The sequence below is a fragment of the Daphnia carinata genome, chromosome 8 (genome assembly GCF_022539665.2).
Source record: "Daphnia carinata strain CSIRO-1 chromosome 8, CSIRO_AGI_Dcar_HiC_V3, whole genome shotgun sequence".
NCBI lineage: Eukaryota > Metazoa > Arthropoda > Branchiopoda > Diplostraca > Daphniidae > Daphnia > Daphnia carinata.
In genome coordinates, this window is record NC_081338.1 from 2,558,535 (window position 1) to 2,578,503 (window position 19,969).

General features: G+C 40.2%; 5 protein-coding genes across 8 annotated transcripts; 3 read left to right on the top strand and 2 right to left on the bottom strand.

The window, feature by feature from the left end:
- Positions 1–1,215: 1,215 nt before the first annotated feature.
- On the top strand, positions 1,216–3,051 carry LOC130703871 (uncharacterized). The gene is made up of 5 exons (XM_057525326.2): positions 1,216–1,363; positions 1,569–1,859; positions 1,944–2,092; positions 2,170–2,317; positions 2,904–3,051. The coding sequence occupies exons 2-5, from the start codon at positions 1,600–1,602 to the stop codon at positions 3,022–3,024; spliced, it is 678 nt and encodes a 225-aa protein (XP_057381309.1). The 5' UTR covers positions 1,216–1,363; positions 1,569–1,599; the 3' UTR covers positions 3,025–3,051.
- A 5,051-nt stretch (positions 3,052–8,102) lies between these two features.
- On the bottom strand, positions 8,103–14,113 carry LOC130703867 (protein tramtrack, beta isoform-like). 2 transcript variants are annotated; one of them, XM_057525321.2, is made up of 7 exons: positions 13,980–14,113; positions 12,663–12,911; positions 12,255–12,457; positions 11,547–12,168; positions 11,386–11,478; positions 9,371–9,533; positions 8,103–8,799 (listed from the first exon to the last, which is right to left on the bottom strand). In XM_057525321.2, exons 3-7 carry the CDS (start codon positions 12,435–12,437, stop codon positions 8,607–8,609), a joined length of 1,254 nt encoding a protein of 417 aa, XP_057381304.1. In that variant the 5' UTR covers positions 12,438–12,457; positions 12,663–12,911; positions 13,980–14,113; the 3' UTR covers positions 8,103–8,606. The 2 variants fall into 2 exon arrangements, with proteins under 2 accessions (XP_057381304.1, XP_059352436.1); XM_059496453.1 differs by lacking the exons at positions 8,103–8,799; positions 9,371–9,533 and adding an exon at positions 10,207–10,844.
- LOC130703862 (trimethylamine monooxygenase-like) lies at positions 13,585–15,433 on the top strand. Its single transcript, XM_057525312.2, has 3 exons — positions 13,585–13,724; positions 13,966–14,179; positions 14,248–15,433. Exons 2-3 carry the CDS (start codon positions 13,983–13,985, stop codon positions 15,401–15,403), a joined length of 1,353 nt encoding a protein of 450 aa, XP_057381295.1. The 5' UTR covers positions 13,585–13,724; positions 13,966–13,982; the 3' UTR covers positions 15,404–15,433.
- Positions 15,434–15,536: 103 nt separating this feature from the next.
- On the bottom strand, positions 15,537–17,974 carry LOC130703865 (oocyte zinc finger protein XlCOF6.1-like). Of its 3 annotated transcripts, XR_009421517.1 has the most exons (11): positions 17,819–17,974; positions 17,523–17,568; positions 16,937–17,465; positions 16,814–16,882; positions 16,579–16,693; positions 16,253–16,461; positions 16,151–16,193; positions 15,984–16,093; positions 15,806–15,882; positions 15,669–15,737; positions 15,537–15,609 (listed from the first exon to the last, which is right to left on the bottom strand). XR_009421517.1 is itself a non-coding variant. In XM_057525319.2 (10 exons), the coding sequence occupies exons 2-10, from the start codon at positions 17,559–17,561 to the stop codon at positions 15,726–15,728; spliced, it is 1,203 nt and encodes a 400-aa protein (XP_057381302.1). In that variant the 5' UTR covers positions 17,562–17,568; positions 17,819–17,974; the 3' UTR covers positions 15,629–15,725. The 3 variants fall into 3 exon arrangements, 2 of the variants coding, with proteins under 2 accessions (XP_057381302.1, XP_057381299.1); XM_057525319.2 differs by lacking the exon at positions 15,537–15,609 and having other exon boundaries at positions 15,629–15,737; XM_057525316.2 differs by lacking the exons at positions 15,537–15,609; positions 15,669–15,737 and having other exon boundaries at positions 15,744–15,882; positions 17,819–17,973.
- A 325-nt stretch (positions 17,975–18,299) lies between these two features.
- Positions 18,300–19,476, top strand: LOC130703872 (H/ACA ribonucleoprotein complex subunit 1-like). Its single transcript, XM_057525327.2, has 4 exons — positions 18,300–18,453; positions 18,517–18,641; positions 18,827–19,042; positions 19,104–19,476. The coding sequence occupies exons 1-4, from the start codon at positions 18,411–18,413 to the stop codon at positions 19,383–19,385; spliced, it is 666 nt and encodes a 221-aa protein (XP_057381310.1). The 5' UTR covers positions 18,300–18,410; the 3' UTR covers positions 19,386–19,476.
- The last annotated feature ends 493 nt before the right edge of the window (positions 19,477–19,969 follow it).

Here is a 19,969-nt window from a genome sequence, read left to right on the forward strand (position 1 = left end):
AGAACGCGGAAGAGAAGATGCACGCGGAGAGGGTCACGGTGGTCGGTCGTCTAGGTGGACCGCAACAATGCAAACCGCTTGTTTTGTCCACAGACTCTTGAAGTGTCTTCTTATTTCTCATATTCAGCAATAAATAACATTTGATTAACAATTCAATGCAGATCAGCTGCGTTTCTCGCGTTCCCGTTGTTTATTTTTAGAATCCAACGAACGATGAATGGTGTTTTAGTTTGACTCTATAAGTCAAACATTCAAAAGACAAATCGTTGTGACGTGAATGAATATTCTTGCATTTGTTTGCTTGAAAGAGGGGGGAGGGCAATGTTAAAAAAAAAAAAAAAAAACGGTGTCTGTTCAAATGACGGAACCGAGTCATCTTGTATTCCCGTTTCTCTTTTTTCTGTGTTATCAAGCACGTATACACACACACACACATATTAGCCCGTTCCTGGTTCGCTTGTCCAGCTGCTGGCTTGACCTACTTATCGAGGAACGAAAAAAAAAATGTGTTCCCAAAGGGGACGGACATTAGGAAGAAGAAGAAAGGAAAGGAGGGACCGAAAGGAGGTGGATGAACGAGAGAGTCTATACGGAGGGTGGCAAACGAAACGGTCTAGCCGGACTGCGCTTCTTTTGGGCGGTGAGTGGCCTGATGTTGATGGCATTCCGGGTGTACAGTTTTGAAAAAAAAAAAAAAGAAAAAAAACATGGCCTCCCTCATCCCACCTGTGCTCACCACAGGACCTCCTGTTTTCTACCCCCTCTCAAATCTCCTACCACCTTCTTTTCATACCTTTTTTTTTATTATTTTAATTTTTTTTTTTTCTTTCCCCATTTCGTCTTCCATTTCTCTTAGATTTTTTACTTCGGCCCAATGTCCAGCAAAAAAAAAAAAAAAAAAAAAAATGGGTGGGTTTTGTGGGGGAAGAAAAAAAAAATAAAATGAAAAAAATAAACCCAAAAGAAAAGACGAACCAGGAGGCCGCTCTATTCGGCACGATGGGGGCCGAGACGGCCTGCGGCTAAATGGAGAAAGAGAGAGAAAAGGTAATAGATGCATACACACACACACGTACGTACGTTACACGGACCTACACACACAGACACACACACACACACACACACACCGAAGCCGTGTGGGCATTTTCCAGCGTACCTGTGGCTTTTCTCCAGTGGGACCTGGCTCGGGTAGAAAAGCAGCTGATTCTGCCATACATTTCATCAGTCTACGACGATCTACTCGTGAAGACACTGTGCTCTCTCCAGTCCCTCGTACAATCTTCTTGATTTTTTTCGCCCACCTCGACTCGAAATTTGTGGATTTACTCCCCTTCGCTCTTTATCCATTTCGATAGCAAATCAGGTAGAGTATCTCAGCCAATTCAATTTTTAGATTGACGCTTTTTGCATTTGTCTCTCTCCCGCTCCCTTGCATTGGGTTGTGGAGTAAGCGCAAATGCCAAAACTCCAATTCAAACGAAATGCTAATTTGCTTCTTTGTTCTTCTGATCGTTCGTTCTCTTTGGCCGTTCTGTTCATCGCAAAAAAAACAAACAAAAAACAAACAGCTCGTCAATTCCCTCCAAAAAAAAAAAAAAGATGGCCATCTCTCGCAGTGCAGCATTCGTTCTAGTGTTGATGATCGGAGCGGCGTGCGGCGCCACGCTCAGCGGCAACACCAAGCCCATCAATGGCAAGCCTTCCTTGATGGCTATCGCCAAGCAGGTCTTTGCCGATCGGGAAGGAGCCGCCGTTGAGCGACAGGCCGTCGAACAGGACAGCTACTTGGAGGCTCTCGAATACTCTCAGAACTCGGCTGCTCTCCAAGGCGAATCTGGCGGTATTGGCGGTTTCTTTCGGTAAGTTCATCACAAACTTCCTCATATTTCGATTGGCATTTTTTAATTGATTCATTTTGTTTGTTTATTTTAAAATCAAAACAGCTCCATCCAGTCTGCCGTCTCTGATGCTGGTCTCAGCCGCGCTGGAATCGCCGCCGCTGCCGTCGCCGTCCCCTTAGTCGCCATCGGTGGTCTTGCCTTGTTGAGCCCCTTGGCCCTCGGCCGTAAGAAGCGTGACCTCGATTCCGACGGTAAGCATTTGCAATCCAATTGTTTCGAATTTGATTGACGCTCATTTTTGGACGCTCGTTTTTATTGTATTATACAGACAGCAAACCAGATGCCGTCGATCGTCTCCGCGCTCGCGTTTCCGACATCTACACCGACGTCGTCTCCTCCGACGAGTGCATTGAGCGATTGGTCTGCGAGTTGGGCGGTGCCGCCAAGAACATCTACTACAAGGACTCCGTCATCCGGTAATTATGAACACGAGTGCACAATCTCAGTCTCATTTGGCCCTTCGTTTTCAAACGTTCAAACAAACCCGTCCATTTTTTTATTTTTGTTGTTTTCTTTAATGGTTGAATAGCTGAAAGGGAGTAACAGTAAAAAAGAAGGGATGTGTGTGAGCAAGAGTACCGTAGTGCCACATAGTAAAAAAAAAAAAAAAAAAAAAAATCCCCATGTAAAGAATGAAGTGACGCATCTTCCGGGTTGACCTCCTTTATCCGAATAGGGTCAAAGTAACGGACCGGTGCGAGCAACCTGTCTCGAACCGAGCCCGTCTCTTGGCACCCCTCCATTTAAACTCGAAAAATTCTTTTGGTTTTTTTTTTTTTTTTTTTTTTTTTTTTTTTTTTTTTTTAGCCTCAAGGTCTTCTTCTTCCTCTTAACAGGAAGAAAAGGGCCTGTAGGCTTTGTTGTTTTACCTGTTTTTATTTTTTTAGAGGGCCAATTGATTACGATCATAGTGTGAAATGCTTTTGCTCCAACACAATAGCAAGTATTTATAATCATACGTTTTTTTTTTTTTCGTGTGTGTGTGTGCGATCATTTTTACAGCGTGATGAACTACTTCGCCCCTGCTTCTTACAAGAAGTACTTGACCACATTGAAGAGCGCCGCTTACACCGGTGATGTCTCCAAGTGCCGGCTCATCAAGTGCCACCCAATCGGCTTGTAAAGCAAAAAACAACAACAACAACAACAACATACTAACATTTTAAAATGCTCATCCGAGTGAAGTGTCAAAGAACGGACCTCGGGAAAAGCCCAGACGAGGTGCAGCGCAAGTCCCTTCTTCCCTTTATTTTTTTTTTTCAAATTTTTTAAAAATCTCTTCGGATTTTGCAACTCTTTTCTTACTAAAAAAAACAAAACAACCCACATCGACTGACGATGACGACGATGACGGATGACGACGACGAAGCTTTTTTAAATTATTACGTCACGAATGATGGCTTGCGTTGATCATCACCTCCAAAAATTGTTTTAAAAAAAAAAAAAGAGTTTTTTTTTTTTTTTTTGCGGGTTTTGTTTTCGATTGAAGAAGACGCTATTTACTTCTATCAACACACTTCCAGTCTCTCTTTTTATATATACATAGACACCTTTGGAGAATTTCGGCTCATTTTTTTTTTGTTTGTTTCAAACGCGACAATTTGCTTCAAAACAACCAATGACAATCGTCGAATTGATTTCTCCTCCAGACTTTTTGTTCTTCCTCCCCTCGCAATGTTTTTGGTCATTTTTAGTCTTCACCATGACGGGCGGACGTCTTCCTCTTGTTTATGTTCTCCCTGAAAACATTGAAAAAATCGGGAGCGAAAAATTGTGTGGACGAATCCACGACAACTTTGTATTCTCCCTCTTCATTTTGATATATTTATCCCGATTTTAATTCCTCATTTTTTTTTTTTTAGTTTCTTATCACAATTTTCTATCGAAGACAACGACGCATTTCGACGACCCCGACAAGCTCATGTTTCTTTCTCAATCTCCGCCCCTCCCCTTTTTCATGATTCCGGCTCACCTCTTGTATGTTTCCTTTTTTTTTTTTTTTAAATATTCCGACCTACTTGTGAAAAAAAAAAAAAAATTCAACACGATGAACGATGATTTATCATCGAATCATCAAGTGTAAGCTGCAGGCAGCACCTTTTATCCTCTATCCCGCCCCCTCCTCGAATACTTCTCATCACATTCCATTACTTGAGAATTAATATAATCTGTTTATTTAGTACAACCAAAAAAAAAAAAAAAAAAAACAATTGCCTTTTTTTTCGTTCACTTGTTTCCCTGCGAAACACACACACACACACACACAACCACACGAAAATTCCGGTTCTTTTTCAAAGGTAATTTTAATTGACTCGATTACAGCTGTTGCGGACCACGCAACAAGCGGGGCCCTTTTCAAACCATTGTACACATTGTCAATTGTTTGGTTATGTTTTTTTTTTTTTACTAACGGTATTTGGGATTCTCATATATATTGGAACGCTTAGAAAAAAAAAATGGCCACCGGGCTCGTGCGGTTTATCCATTTCGGGACTGGAAGGAAGGGCTATTGGCCGAGGTCACCTCATGACGCCATTTCCTGCCTGGCTATATATAAAAACTATTTCTTTATTTTCCCTATCATTTTATGTAGCACATACAACTGCACACAACAGCGTGTTTTTTTTTGTTTTTTTTTGTTTACTGCAAATATTTTTGCGCACAACAAAAATTAATGCCAAGGGAGTGGGTTCTCTGCCCAGATGTTGTCTGGGATCGACGTGGGAATAATACGAGTCCCTCAAAAAAAAAAAAAAAAAAAGGAGTAACCGGATGATGGAATATTTTAAATATTCCAACAGCTGAGGACGATGTTGAAAAGGAGAACACAAGGTTGATCTTTTTTTTTGTGTGTGTGTGCTTCGTTCGCAGAATATAACGGTGAAGGCTCGCATGTTGACTGGTTATGGCAAATCTAACGTGTATTTTTTTGGGGGGGTCTTTCCAGATATACGAAAAGAACCGTCATGATAGCTTGTGTCCAAGGAGACAACAGTTTTGCTGCTATATAATTCTAAAGCAAGAAAAAGAGAGGAAGCCAAAAAAAAAAAAAACAGCTGTTGTCCGAAGAACGAAGAGGTAGCCAGAGCGAAAAGAGCATCGGCATCAACAGCGGGAGGGGAGTTTTAACACTATTATATAGCGGTATCATTTCTTCTTCTTCTTCATCTTCTGCTTCTTATTTTCCTTAACCATTTTCACATTCGTGATACAGGTGAATCTGTTAACAGATCGCAGACTACCTGTTTTTGTGTGTGTGTTAAACGCAACGCACAAAAACATCTGGACTTGTTCTGATGAATGGGAAATCCGCAGTTTGATCGTTGACCAAGCGGGAAAATTTTCGTTTCGCATAAAAACTCATCGAATATTTTATTTATTTTTTGGTTTTCTTAAATGTTGTCATGTAGGAAGAAAAAAAAAAAACAATAAAGAAAAAAAAAGTGGGGGGGGACAAATTGTATAATTAGCCAGACGGGCAAATGGAGGAAGCATAGAAATAAAGCAAAAAAAAAAAAAAATAACGGTAGTTTTTATCCTGCCTTTTTTTCAACCAAATCCTATCACATCGTTTCGCTTCATTCCAAGGTGGTTCGTTTTTTTTTTCTTTTTGGGTGCTTGCATAGTCAAGCTTCGACTCGTACGAGCGTTTAACGGCCACGTATCATCAAGTAAAAATATCGTTTCTTCTCGTCGTGAGTCGAATTCCCGTTCATTTTATTTTTCAAGGACATGTTGGAAAACACGGATCATCCTTCTTTCAATCCGATGGACGAAATAAAAATGCACAGAACGAAATAAGTTTCAAGGAGGGAAAAAAAAAAAATATATATCGGGTGTTGTATTTTGGTCTTCAGCGGGTAAAAAGATATAATTATACAACATTACATTCATTATTTTGCGTTTGATATTTTTTGTCCCGTATCGTTTTTTTTTTTTTAATTTGAATTCTTAATTTTGTTTTTTATTTTTATTGGAAATGTAACTTTTTATTGTTTTCACCTGCAGCTATCACTGAATTATTTGTAATGAAAAAAAAAAAAAGGAAATAATAATAATAATAATAATAATAAACAATCAATCAAATTTGTAATTGTCTTCTCCTGGGGGGAAAAAACCCCGGCCGATTTGGAGGTGGCGGCCGGGTAGGCAAAACGGTGGGAGGTCAAAAGAAGAGTCTAGAAGACAAGCGTGAAACCCCAGCGTTAGATAATAAAAAATGAAAAAAGAAAAAAAAAATTTTTCTTATAATATTTATCTACAGTTGTAACAAGATCGAACTCGCCACAACACAAAATGGCAACGAGTCGTGCAACAGTGATCGATTCAAGTCGTCAGATTTGAAACGTTTACACGAAAAATAAGAAGAAAAAAAAAAAAAAAACAAAGAAAAAATCGTATTGGGTGTGGCTGAAATTGGGGAGATGAGGCAAGATGTAACCGTTAAATCAAAAAATAATAACCGAGTAAACACACATGTTACAATATTAGATGGGAGGGGGGGGGGGGACTTCTGATAATCTAGACAACTAATATTATTGTAAATTATCTGCTTTTTTAGTTTTACCGATCAAAAGATTGATGAAACTGTAAACATAATTCGAGGCAAAGGCGATACATGTTGCAAGCACTGGGTCAGTGCAAACGAACGGCACAAGAAGGTCACTATTAACTTGTTTTTTTTTTTTAATTAGATGTTTAACTGATTGTTTCTCTCTACGTCATTTAGGTGCCATCATTCATCCTGTTTGATTCCGTCGCCGGCTAGAAGCATGGCGGCCGTTCCATCCAGGATGCCGTGAATGCGTGCAATGTGGCGCTGTAGGTCATCTTTGCGGCGAAAGAAACGGCCGCAAACGTGGCACGGAAATCGCGGAGGCAGACCGCATTCGTAGCGCATATGCCGCATCAAGTTCTTGATCATTGACATTTGTTTTGTTTGTTTGTTTTCGATTGTAGAACGCAAACATAAATAAAAAACAAATGAAACAAAAAACAAAAGAAAATGTTCTTGGTCAAGCAAAACAAATAATTTCAAGAAAAACAAACAAAAAACAAAACAAATTAATCGATTACTAAATCATTTCAATCAGATTGAAAAATAACAGTAATCATAAGAATAGTCTAAAGCCAAAAAAAAAAAAAAAAAAAAAGAAAGAAAAAAAAGAAAACTAAATTAAATAAAAAAGAACTGAATTTACATGATACGCGGCGTAGGAGCGGCCACATTGCGTGCAGACGTAACGGCCCTGCTCGTTGGGAGCGTATTTTTTCTTGCGAGCCGCGCTGTTGCTGGCCGTGTTACTTCCACCGCCGGTTCCCCTGTCTCCTGAACGCACCACTGGCGATGACGAAGACTCCTCCGAGCCTGTAATTTAACACACAAACAATGATCGCAATTTGAGAAAATGAACAATTCATTAATCATCCGTCCGTTTGATTTTTTTTTTTTTCAGCTTCCACTTGTTTCACAGAACTTCAATCGTCAAGGCCAAATAAATCAAGAATAAAAAAAAAAAAAAAACAGGTGTAAGATATCGATTATAAAAGAATCACAAAAGAAAGGCATCGATGTATTCGTAATTAGTTCGCTTTGGGTGGGGTAACAGTCAAAATGACTGGCGTCGCCATACAAAGGACGTGTCGCTTAGCACAACCAACCAACCGATAAAGAAAAAACAAACAAAAAAATAAACAAACACGAAAACCGCGTTCGTTTCTGTGTATGTGTGTGTGCTGTAAAGTGCAAAATCAAGGCCCTAATCACCATTAAATATCATTTACGAAAGCACGGTATCTTCGCAGGATAGGGGCATTCATCGATGCCCGTTATTTAACCATATAGGGAGGCAGAAAAGGGGCTGTCATCACGTCCGTCTTTTCCAATTACCGAATTGGAACGATTTATCCCTCAAATTCGCCCGCCAAAATAGAGAAGGGAATATTCAAAACATAAACAAAAAAAATTACAGTTTAACCGAGAGAAAAAAAAACCCCAAACATATACTCACATAATAATTAATAATAATTAAAAAAATGCATCACAAAGAAAGGGGATGTCAGGTGTACCTCCTCCTTCTCACTCACACACACACACGCACAAACGCACAGCGTATCCTTAGAGGATCGATCAACAGACAACTTGGATTCGGGATTAATAATAATAATGTATCGATTAAAACCGAAGTCGAATAAAAGTGGGTTAGATTGCAGCCAACAGTGGCCGTTTTTCTTAACTTTAGTCTTATGCGCGTACGACGAATGGAGGGCTATATCTTGGTTTCCCCTATGATCATATTACAAATACGTAATGGGAAGAAGAAAAAGAAGAAAAAAAAAATTAAAAATAATGACACGTTATAAGGTTTAGGAGGGCACGGAATATCATCCTTAGATCGTCACCACCACTATTATCGGTAAAGCATTTTGATAATCGGCCGGAATCACATCAGCGGAAACACAATCATCGTTGGCCAAAGCTAAATAAACACGTGGCCATATTTTGGTACGTCCATCATCAAAAACTGGAACCAACAAAAAAAAAAAAAAAAAAGCTGAAAAAAAATCGATCATAGCATTTATATAATTTAAGGGGAAAAAAAAGGGGTGTAAGGAAAGGTAAATGGATATCCGTTGCGGAAAAAATCGTTGAAAATGGACGGTTTGTTTAATTTTTCTTTTTCACGTAAAGATTTCCTCGTTCGCTCAAATGTTGACGGGCGTAAGGGGCTGGCAGTTGCTGCGGACGGCGTGGGCTCGCAGATTGGAACGGCGTCGGAACAGGCGGCCACATAGGGAACAGGCAAACTGGGGTGGCTGATCGCCGCAGTCGTAGCGCCAATGGCGTCGCAGATTGCCATACAAGTTGTATGAGCGGCCGCATCGATGGCACTCGTACCTTATTTTTTTTTTTTATATTATTAGACTTGTGGAGGTTTTTCTTTCAAATCAAATGCAAAAATGTTGCTTTATGCAACGATTCGATCCAGCGCATAGTCAACAGTCCTCTTTAGCCGCCGACAACCGAGTTGAAACGTGACCCATCATTCTAGTGCGTTTTTACAACATACGCCATCTTGTGTTCAATGGTGGAATCAAAACAAATAATCTTTCGTCGTTGCATTTTTCACCATTTGGCACATTAACATATCTTGTTCTATTTTATAAGTTACAATAAGAGTCCAGAAAACTAACTCGTCATGGAGGATGACACGTCACAAGACAACTCGGTTGTAGGGCATTTCATTTTCAAGCGGTTTACTGAAGTTAATCTTTCAAAACCCCATTGTTTTCTCGTGTTGAACCCTAACGAATTATTTTGTTCCCTAACCAAATGAACCGCCCTTTTTCTGAAAATCGTGTCGCAAGTGCCTAAACGGATAGGCTAAACGATGGCTGTAAGAGGACTGTCAACCAGCGGCGGATAGTTTGTTACAACAACAACAACAAAAAAACTAATTGCGTTATACCTGCCCAGCTGGTTCGGCAAAACCTTCTTTCGCGACTTGGATCGATTGGTGTTGGTGGTGGTGGTGTTGGCGTCGGCAGTGGTGGCCTCGTGCTGGTGGAGGTGGTGGGTCATATTCGGTGGTGCGCGAACGTGCGTTTGCTTCGTCCACCTGCCGACTAATCCTGCAACGAGAGAGCCAACCAGCGTCACTAAGATATTTTTCTTTTTTTTTTTGTTGTGCCCCCATCCCACCCCACTCCCTTTTTTTTGCATTGATTGCTTCAAGTTTCCACTCTCTTTTTACATCAATTGAATTCGAATTTACGATCTTTTTTAAAAAGAAGTTTTGTTTGCAAATTTGACATATTTAAAAAATGAATTGAGCTTTCGATCTGGCTAGGCTGGCCCCCACCCTTTCGCAGCGCTTTGTGAGCTGGATGGCAAGATGCAAAAGAGGGAGAGCGAGAAAGAGATAAAAGAGGAGAAAATGAACTGTATAAAAAAAATAAATAATCCAATTCCACCACCACCACCTTCGCGCAAGTGTCCATTTCGTGCTCAATGTGTGTCTGTAAGGCATTGTGTACAGTACATGCCCAGCATAGTAAAAAGGATAAGAATGACAGCCCTCTCCACAACGAGGCCGGAATTAAAATCCGGAACCCCCCCCCCCCAAAAAAAAAAATCCTTTGTTTTTAACTAGCACGCAAAACCAAAGCGGTCCGTCTTCTGTTCTCTTAGTCGTCTTTCAACGCGCATCGTCCATATTTCACCCTCTACCTAATAACCAAGTGGCAAAAAATCGCATGACTGAAAACGGCTTCGAAAAACGGCAGGGGAAAAAAGAAGGCCGAGTGTCTTTCGTCCTTTTTGTCTTCGTTTCGGTATAAACAACAGGAAAAACAATCTGTGTAATGCAATGCCATGGCATCGATTCCAGCCTCGGTAATCACAATGAGTAGCTTCAAGAGAACAATTGGTATATACAGTAGTAGGAAAGCGATAGGAAGAGAGGTAGTTCCCATTTGTTTTCTTTCTGCATCACACACAAAATATCACACATATAGACACTCATTCACTAACAGAGGAGCACAACAGTCGAGACGTAGAGAGAGAGTGATGAGCTGTGGACTATAAAAAGGAGAGGGTGGAGGGAGGCAGAAGCCATAGTAGACGAGAGGCAAAGTGAAGCCGAGGAGGGAAAACCCGATTGTTAAAGTGTTAAAAAGAGGAAGATAGAGACTCGGAAGAGGGCCTCGAGTGTATCCTCGCCATGTGGCGAGTCACGTTGTTCTTGCGCGTAAAAGACAGTGGGCAGATGGGGCAGCGGAAACGCCCTGGCCGTCCGCACTCGAGTCGGGTGTGGCGGTCGCGGTTGTCGCGCCGGTTATAGCCGCGGCCGCAACGGACACAACGGTACTTAGTAGCTTCTCTCTCGGATTCCACCTCCACATCCACTTCCGATTCCTCGTCCTTCGAATCTTCCACCTGAACTTTAAGGTGAAAACGCAGAGAGAAAGAGAAAAACAACAACGTGTCAGCCTCTTTCTCCTCGTGCTCTATGCTTCATTCTCATCCTACCACTTGGCCCATCCCCATGCCATATAAACTCCTAGCTCATTTGCACTGACCTTCGTACATTACGCTTGCCTTCTGACTGGTTGAAAGAAAGACATAGGACAAGAGAGTGCCCTAATGTTGCAATAGAACGAGCTATTTTTCTATCGATTCAATAAGCTTACTACCATAACGGATGGAGAAAAAAGGGTAAAGGCAAATGTGAAGAAAAGGAGCCAATATCCAAAGAGCACGTCGGAGGCAAGGTTGTTGGGGAAATTATCGAAGAAATGAAAAGCGAGGAAAGCAATGGTTGGGTCAACCAATGTGTCGAGAAATGTACGGGTACGGAAGTATAAATAAATCCAACCCCAACAGCACACACTCAGACAAGGGAAAAAATGCCCCAGTTTCTTTTCTCTTTCGCGGCTAAGAGATAAAATAAAAAAATCTAGATGAAAATTCAAATTTGCCTACCTCTTGCAGAATTATTCAGGTCAACATGATCCAGATGTGCTTGTCCTTCTCCGCTCATATGTCCATCGGCGTCATCGTTCCAGCCTTGTTCTCCTGTTCGACACGTAATAAAAATAAATATGAACAAAGTCACGGATAAACTGAAAAAGAAAATTTCCTACCGCGTGATGCGTCGATCCTGGATGGATACTCGGAATCACTCCAGTCCTCTTCATCCCCGCTGCCGCCACTGTAATCAGCTTCAAGTTCCGTTTCAATTTTGGGTTCAACGATAGAATATTCTTCACCGTCGTCAATTTCAATGTTCAGGTTGTCGGCTGCCGAGTTTGAGTGCATATCGTCATCAGGACGGCTGTCTGTTGGGGAAGGGACGGGGCTTTCATTTCGATCATTGGGCGCTGCGACAGGAGTTGCGGCTGTAGGTGGAATGCGGACGAGAGAAGGCAGTTGGTGCTGAGGTAGTTGAGTCTTTTCTGTGGGAGGTGTATCTTCTTTGGATTGTTTGCGAACTCTTTTAGGGGGTCTGCTGATGGAGGATGATGAAGGAGATGAAGAACGCATGGCTTTCTCCAAAATTCGCTTTTCATTCTTCCTGTCTCTGTCCCCATCGGCTAATCCTTTGATTTTTAAGGCCTCTGCTGTGTTCAGAAATGCAGCTAGTTGATCCTGGGATACATTTACTTCTCCCCTGTACATGTAGTCTACCAGTGCTTGTAAGTGATCAAACTTGACATCTTTTAGGAATACAACAGCTTGTTTATCCCAATGTAATGAGAGTAGTTCCTGTTAATGAAAACATTAATTAAAATGTTCAAATCAATATCAAATCAAAAAATGATTACTAGGCTATTAATAAAACTAATAAGTACCTGAAAGTAATTTGAACAGGCACATAAAACCAAACGGTGCACTTGAATAGACTTTCCTTCGGCAGCCAATGTAACATCAACCAAGCTACCCTTTTGAAGAAGAGCATCCATCACAGACACTAGCGTGCTGTGATGGTTGTTCCATCTTAAGCAGTATTCCTGCACCCCACTACTCGGTCCCATTTTGAAAAAATATCCTGTAGCTGCAATACAAACAAAAGAATTAAGGAGCTGTTGTGTGTAAGAAATACGAACTCATATAGCGGCCATGCATAGCTAATGCGACCATACGACGAAAAAAGCACAACAACATGCAGTGGTTCTACTACGCAATCGCCATTATGCAAACTTTGATTGGTAACACAGTAACACAAGTCGTCAATAATAACTGTGGTCAAATCTTATTACCACTTCTTTTGAGAGGCACACAGTGTACAACAACTAGTTGCAAACAGAAGATGATTTTTAAATCAAACTTGAAGACGTGGAATGAATATTTGCTATTAAAAGTGGTAACCACCTGCTGCAATCCGGATTATTCCGCTCAAGAAAATGGCGTCCAATCGACGCTAGAACTGCTTCCGGTCATGCTAAGCAGCGCCCAATCCGCCAAGCGGATGATTTTTCAACTTCAGTCAGTAAACAAATCTGAATCGACTGAAATCAAAGCACGATTTTAGTCTAGTAAAACATTATAAAATGCATCTGAATTACCGTTTTACAAAGAATAAAATGTATCTCCGTGAGGCAAATGGATACGTGAATATTAAACTCAAATGGTTGGTTATTTCTACGCCGTAAGCTTATCTGCGTTGTTGCTAGAGCAAGAAAAATTTACTACACTGCCAATGGACCTCATATGTTGGTTTACCAAAATTTTACATTACAGCTGCCAATTAATTTCCATTCTTAGCTATTGTAAGTTATGAATTCCTCGTTCCTTAATGATTCTAGCAAGTAATAGTGAAGTATGGCTGAACTAGCTACATAGTTTTTTACTTAAAACACTCTATCTAAATTCTGAATAATTCTATAATTTTAATATACTTGGAGGAACTGAACCACCTCTACAGCAATCCTGAATAGCCAAAATTTCTTTGTATTAGGGTTCTAGGAGTTATTAAGAGTTCTCTCCTTTGACAGTTTAAAATCCAAGTGGAGACCCATTTTTCTCAGGTTCAAACTCCTCCACAGATTCCACTTTTCAACTCTAAGCATTAATATTTTCACCCAGAAATGATGAATGTGAAACTGCAAAGCAGTGTACAGGTACCATTTTGCTTTAACAGCCCATATAGTTTTTAACTTTTTACGCCATCTTTTGGGATTCATCTTAACTGAGAGAAATTTATTCACTGGGCGGAAGATAAAGAATAACGGATCCGAAACTGACGGGCACCCAATCTGGTTTCTATAGTTGAGCACCAGCCTCCTTTGTGAAGAGCTCTGCCTGCGGTTCTTGTTGCTAAGGTAACTCATCGACATTTAAATATTGTAAGATTCTCGAGTTTGAGAGAAGATAAACTGTTTTCATTGGGCGTTTTTTTTACTCGAGAACGTTAAATCTTTGCGTTTTACAAGCGAAAACACACGGATATTCATAAGCAAGCTACCATAAATGTAGGAATAATTCCCGTACGAAAACAGTATTTGCATAAAAGCAGTTGAATTTAACATTGCGATGCATGCTTATGAAAAATAATGTGAACAGGTCCGTACACTTACATCATGGATCGTCCAGTTACTCCACGAATCGCCATCATTGGTGCTGGCCCAAGCGGATTGTCCCAAATGAGATCTTTCGCCCTGTTGGAATCTGCTGGCGAACATATCCCGGAGATTGTTTGCTTCGAGAAGCAAAGCGACTGGGGAGGGATGTGGAATTACACTTGGCGGACTGGCCTAGATGAATACGGAGAACCTGTGTAAATAAATTCAACAGTAAATTTTAGTGACATTTACATAGACATTAATATATATATATTTTTTTAAGTCACGGGAGTATGTACCGACATTTGTGGTCTAATGCACCAAAAGAGTGTCATGAATTTGCCGACTACAGTTTCGATCATCATTTTTCGAAACCTATCTCGTCTTTTATTCCGCGTGAAACATTCCGAGAATATATCCTCGCGAGGGCTGAACAATCGAATATACGACGGTATGTTCAATTTAATACTGTGGTAAGTTATGTGGACTTCGATCCCGAAAAAAGAAGTTTCTCTGTTCAGACAAGGCATCTGAATACAGGAAAACGTTGCAGTGAAAATTTCGACTACGTCATTGTTGCCGTTGGCCATTTTTCTGTGCCAAACATTCCTTACTTTGAAGGAATAGAGACATTCCCAGGGCAAGTCATTCACAGTCACGATTTTCGCGATGCTAGACAATTCGTTGAACGGGACATCCTTATTGTCGGTGGAAGCCTTTCCGCCGAAGACATTGCATTGCAAACATTTAAATTCGGTGCAAAATCGATAACGATCAGTTACAGAACAAAACCAACGGAAATCAAGTGGCCGAAAAAAATCGAAGAGAAGCCTTTACTGGAAAAAATTGAAGGAAGAACCGCTTATTTTCCTGACGGTAGCACGCTCCAGTTTGACTCCATCATCCTATGCACTGGCTATAAGCATCATTTCCCTTTTCTCGCGGATGACCTTCGACTTGATACCAAGAACTGTTTATATCCTAGCCAACTGTACAAGGGTGTCTTCTTCCAGAAGCAGCCGCGATTAATATATCTAAGAATGCAAAATTTGTTCTACAGTCTATCGTTATTCGATTGCCAGGCGTGGTATGTGCGCGACCTTCTTCTTGGTCGGATATTACTCCCTGATACCTCAAAACGCGAGGAAGATATGTTGGCGTGGAAATCTCGTGAGGAACAGCTCGAAGGAAAAGGGGATTCCATTGATTTCCAAACCTCTTATCTGAAAGATCTGGCTGAAGCTACAGATTACCCTCTAACGGAGTTGAGTTTAGATGCAACTGCAGCAACATTTAAAATATTGGTGGCCGATAAGCAGTCGAACATTATTAACTATCGCGACAAGCCATATACCTCTTCGATATCAGGCACAAAGGCAGCGATCTGTTCGACTCCATGGATGGAAACCATAAATGTTTCAGACGTCGGCTCCTCTTAAGAAAAAAAAAAATCATTAATGCTTGGTAACACAATCCACGTTTTTATATCGTCGAGTACGTTGCAATTTCTAAAATACAATAAAAGTTCAGGTTTTATCTACTCACTTTAGTGCTTTCACAAAAAAAGGAAGGTGGTAGACTTCGGGTGATAGAAGTGTCGAAGTGATCGACATCACTTTATCAATACCGCTCCATTAATTAAAATCTAATGAATTGGCACTTTAAATAAATTAGCACCGTAATGTTATCCTCACTTTTGCTCACTATGTTCGAAACCCGTAACGATGATGCTATAAATGACGTTGAACAATATCACCAGTATCAAACACGATGCTATATTCACGGAAGAAAAAGTTATTAATTTGCGTTTACGGTAGGTTGAATTATAAATTGTCGTTCACTTCTAAAGCCTCAGGCTCGGACGTTTTAACGTTATGTTTCTTCATATGTTTTCCGTATCCCGACGACTCAGAAAACGCTGCAGCATTTGTTACGCCGTAAATAAAAAAAAATACATTAGTTAACATGTTAATTTATGTATACATAAAATATGTATTGGAGATAGTCAATGATTAATACCTTTGTCACATATTGAGCAAACAAATGGTTTGATACCGTTATGTCGATTTTTATGTTCATTTAACGTCTCCATACGAGTAAACTTCTTTCCGCACAAGTCGCAGATGAACCTAAAATCAAAAGTATGAATGAAAAGTCGTAAAACAATTCAAAGAAAATGTCATTACGGTCTTTCACCAGTATGAACGCGGGCGTGCCGTCGGAAGTCACCTTAAGAAGCAATACTTAATGAAATACCGGCATATTTTTAAGTTCAATAAGTTACTTACTACTCGTAAGGAATGACATGGAGCATTCTTGGCAGGAGTATTTTTTCACTTCTTCTCCTTTATGTCTAAGCAAATGAGTTTTCATTTGCGATTTTTGTCGGAAGGATTTCCCACAAAGTTCACAGAGATGACATCGTTGATCGACATGTGAAGCCATGTGAGACTGCAAAATACTCAGTTGACTAAAACGCTTGCTGCAGGTTGAACACCTGTTTTGAAATATGCAAATATAATAGCGAACAAAACGTAATAATTAAATAATGAACACGTTGTGCCCATGGTGATAATAATGAAAAAAAAAAAAAAATAATAATAATAGAAATTACTGATATGGTCTCTCGCCAGTGTGCCTCCTCATATGAACCAGTAAAGTTTTCTTTTCCAGAAATTTTGCGTGGCATTGTACACAGGTCCAGGTTTTCTCACCGATATGTGATTTTACTAATATTATGTTGAGCACACAGAAAAAAAAAAATGGAAATTAATAAATGGAATGAAAGCAGGTTGACGCTGCACACTTATTATCCTTCATACATTTCTTTTCCAATTATTCATGTTTACCGTGTCTTTTAAGGTTACTTCCAGTCGTGAACGTGCTTCCACAATGGGGGCAATGAAACGGTCTTTCACCTATTAATAAAACTATTAGCATAAGTTAAAGTTCATTGAAGACTTTCAGATTACCAGTATGTTTTCTACCATGATCTAAAAGATGGCCTTTAGTCCTAAAGGAAACTCCACAGATTGTGCATTCAAACTGTTTGGTTTTTCCTTTATCAGCATCTGGTAGTTGTTCAGAAGAGCTAACTTCACTCCTCTCCTCAATGCTTAAGGGAAGTGTTAATGGGCACACGCCATCCATATGAATAGACTCATCATCTGCACATTGAATGTCAGAAAAACTGGCAAGTGAATTGTCAGCTTCTATGGTGTCTCTAACTGGGAATTTGTTAGAAATATGGCCATGGCTATTTTCTGTGGCAAAGGGCCCTGGAGTTTCATCTTGTGCTGTTGACTGTTTAGATGGTGGATAAAAGAAAAAACTTGGAGCACCAACAGATGCGGGAGGCTCTTGGAATGCAAGTGCATTTATATCTGCAGCTGAATTATTCACTATTTCTTGAAGTTTCTCAGACAAAATATTCCACAGCTGAACAGCTCTAAGTTTTTCTTCTGCAGTCATGGAAGGCACCATGGAAACAGCTGCCTCAATCTGAACAGAGCAAAATTAGAAATTTCCACTAGCATATGGTTAAGTAACATATTTTACCTTTTCCTTGAAATCAATTAGAGAATTTCCAGTCGCCATAATTGCACTATAAAATTACACAAATATTTTCCTTAGTGCAAGGAATTTTACTTAACCATCAGATATTATTTACATAAAATAATTCACTATGCCAATTGTTTTTAAAGTAGACAACCCTCTTTCGAGATTCAATAGGATTTCTAGACATAATTTGAATGTAATTTTAATAGTGCCACCTTGAATATTCACTTACAACTTCACCAAAAAATTACACAATCCATCACCACAGCTTAATAACCCAAAAGAGATTGACTAACTTGTTATGCTTCAATTCAGCAGAAACATTTTGGTCTTATTGGTAACAAAGTAACTGGATTTCATTTCTTTGAAATAGCAACAGCCTGCTAAGTGACATGGACTCTATGATACTTTTATTAATTTTGAAGTAATTTGCATTGAAAGAATATCCGTTTTCGGACAAATTAACATAGCAAAAACTAAACCTAAACAGAGTGCTAGTATTAAAATTACATTCCCCGCATGCTTCATTTGTTTCATTCGCCGATACCGATAGTGATAGCCCTTATAGGCCGATAGCTAATTCTATTACGGTGGAAAAGCACGAATTATTATTATCATGTTTCTTGTGTCATATTTTTTAATTTTCCAAGCTGTGTTGGAATGACTAAATGAATAATTTACTAATTTACAATTTTCCAGATGTTGTTTCAATAAATTCTTAAGCCACCTGGCGAATCTATTATACACCATTTTCATGTTGCGCTTCAAATCTTTTTGGCTTCTGCTGCGAAAGTTGTCAGGTTCTCCACGTGGTAGAAGCTTGAAGATCAATCTAGATCAGGATTTCATTACAATTTTTCAGTTACATTGAAGCATATATAAATTTAAATGTCGTTTCGAGGAGGAAGAGGGAACGGCGGAGGTGGTAGAGGCAAGGATTTAAACGTTTATTTTATTTATTTTAAAAACAGTTCACTAACTTTATTGGACACAGGTGGAGGTTTCGGAGGACGTGGAGCTGGAGGAGGCCGTGGCGGACGCGGCGGTGGTTTTGGTGGACGAGGAGGTGGTGGTGGTTTTGGTGGACGTGGTCCCCAAGACTTTGGACCTCCAGAATATGTAAGTATCGCTATAATTATTATAACATTTAAATGGATGTGCCAAAATGTGTTGGCCAGAAATGTTATCACCGATTGTTACCTGTTTGCACTGCTCTGTAAAACACATTCTTTTCTACTATTATTTTTCACATCCATTTGGATATTAGACATAACTAGTGCCCTTTACCGATTTTCTTTGTCTAGGTAAAGGAGTTAGGATACTTCACTCACCCTTGCCAGGATGATCTGGTCTGTAGATGTACACTTGATGATGTTCCATATTTCAATGCCCCCATCTATCTAGAAAACAAGCAACAGATTGGTAAAGTGGATGAAATTTTTGGTTCAATCAAAGAGTATTCGGTTACAGTGAAACTTAGTGATGATGTAAAAGCCAAATCATTTACGCCAAATCAAAAGGTAAGTGTATCTGTAATTGTGTGATCATGAGGCAGTTATATATTGATGTGATGTTCTGTAGATCTACATTGACCCTGCAAAGCTACTGCCACTAGCCAGATTTTTACCACAAACTGGAGGTGGACGTGTACAGAAACGCGGTGGAGGCCGTGGAGCACCTGGTGGCAGAGGCGGTCGTGGAGGAGGGTTCGGCCGTGGCGGTGGAGATCGTGGTGGTCGAGGAGGTTTTGGTGGACGCGGCGGCGGTGGATTTGGCGGCCGCGGCGGCGGATTCGGTGGACGAGGCGGCGGTGGTGGATTCGGTGGACGAGGCGGTGGTGGATTCAGAGGAAGAGGAGGCTAATATGTTGACTGCTTGTTCATGACGGAGATTCGCTTTTGTTTCTATTGACCATAACTTTCTTTTATAGGACTTCAAATACAAACTGGAGACTCATTGTGTGAACTTTGAAATCATGTTGGAGCAACCAAATCCTGTCGGCTGTTTCTAGCGTTCTTCTCGTTCAGAATTTGTCGTTCGGCCATGTCTTCGGCGACAGAAGTATTTTAACCACAATAAAAGAATTTCGGCAGTATTTGACACAAGATAAGGAAGTAGATGTCGTTGATAGTGATAACGAACAAATCACCTAAGAGAGACAGAAACAGCAGCAGAACTGTCTCAAATGTTAAAGGTGTTGCACTTATGGGTTAAAGAAAAATTCACGGCAATGCAACTTCACGTTATGGCACACAGCAGCGTCTGTTGCCAGTTATGGAGTCTCCTTAGACTTGTTTTACACTGTTAGGTATTCATGGCAAATGATCACCTGTTGACTAGAGATGCTTTCACATCCCTCAAAAATACCCTTCCCGTGTAAATGGTGGGAAAATGTTTTTACCGCCAATACGATTCCAGAGGGTTTTCTACCCTTCGCCTGCGAAAAA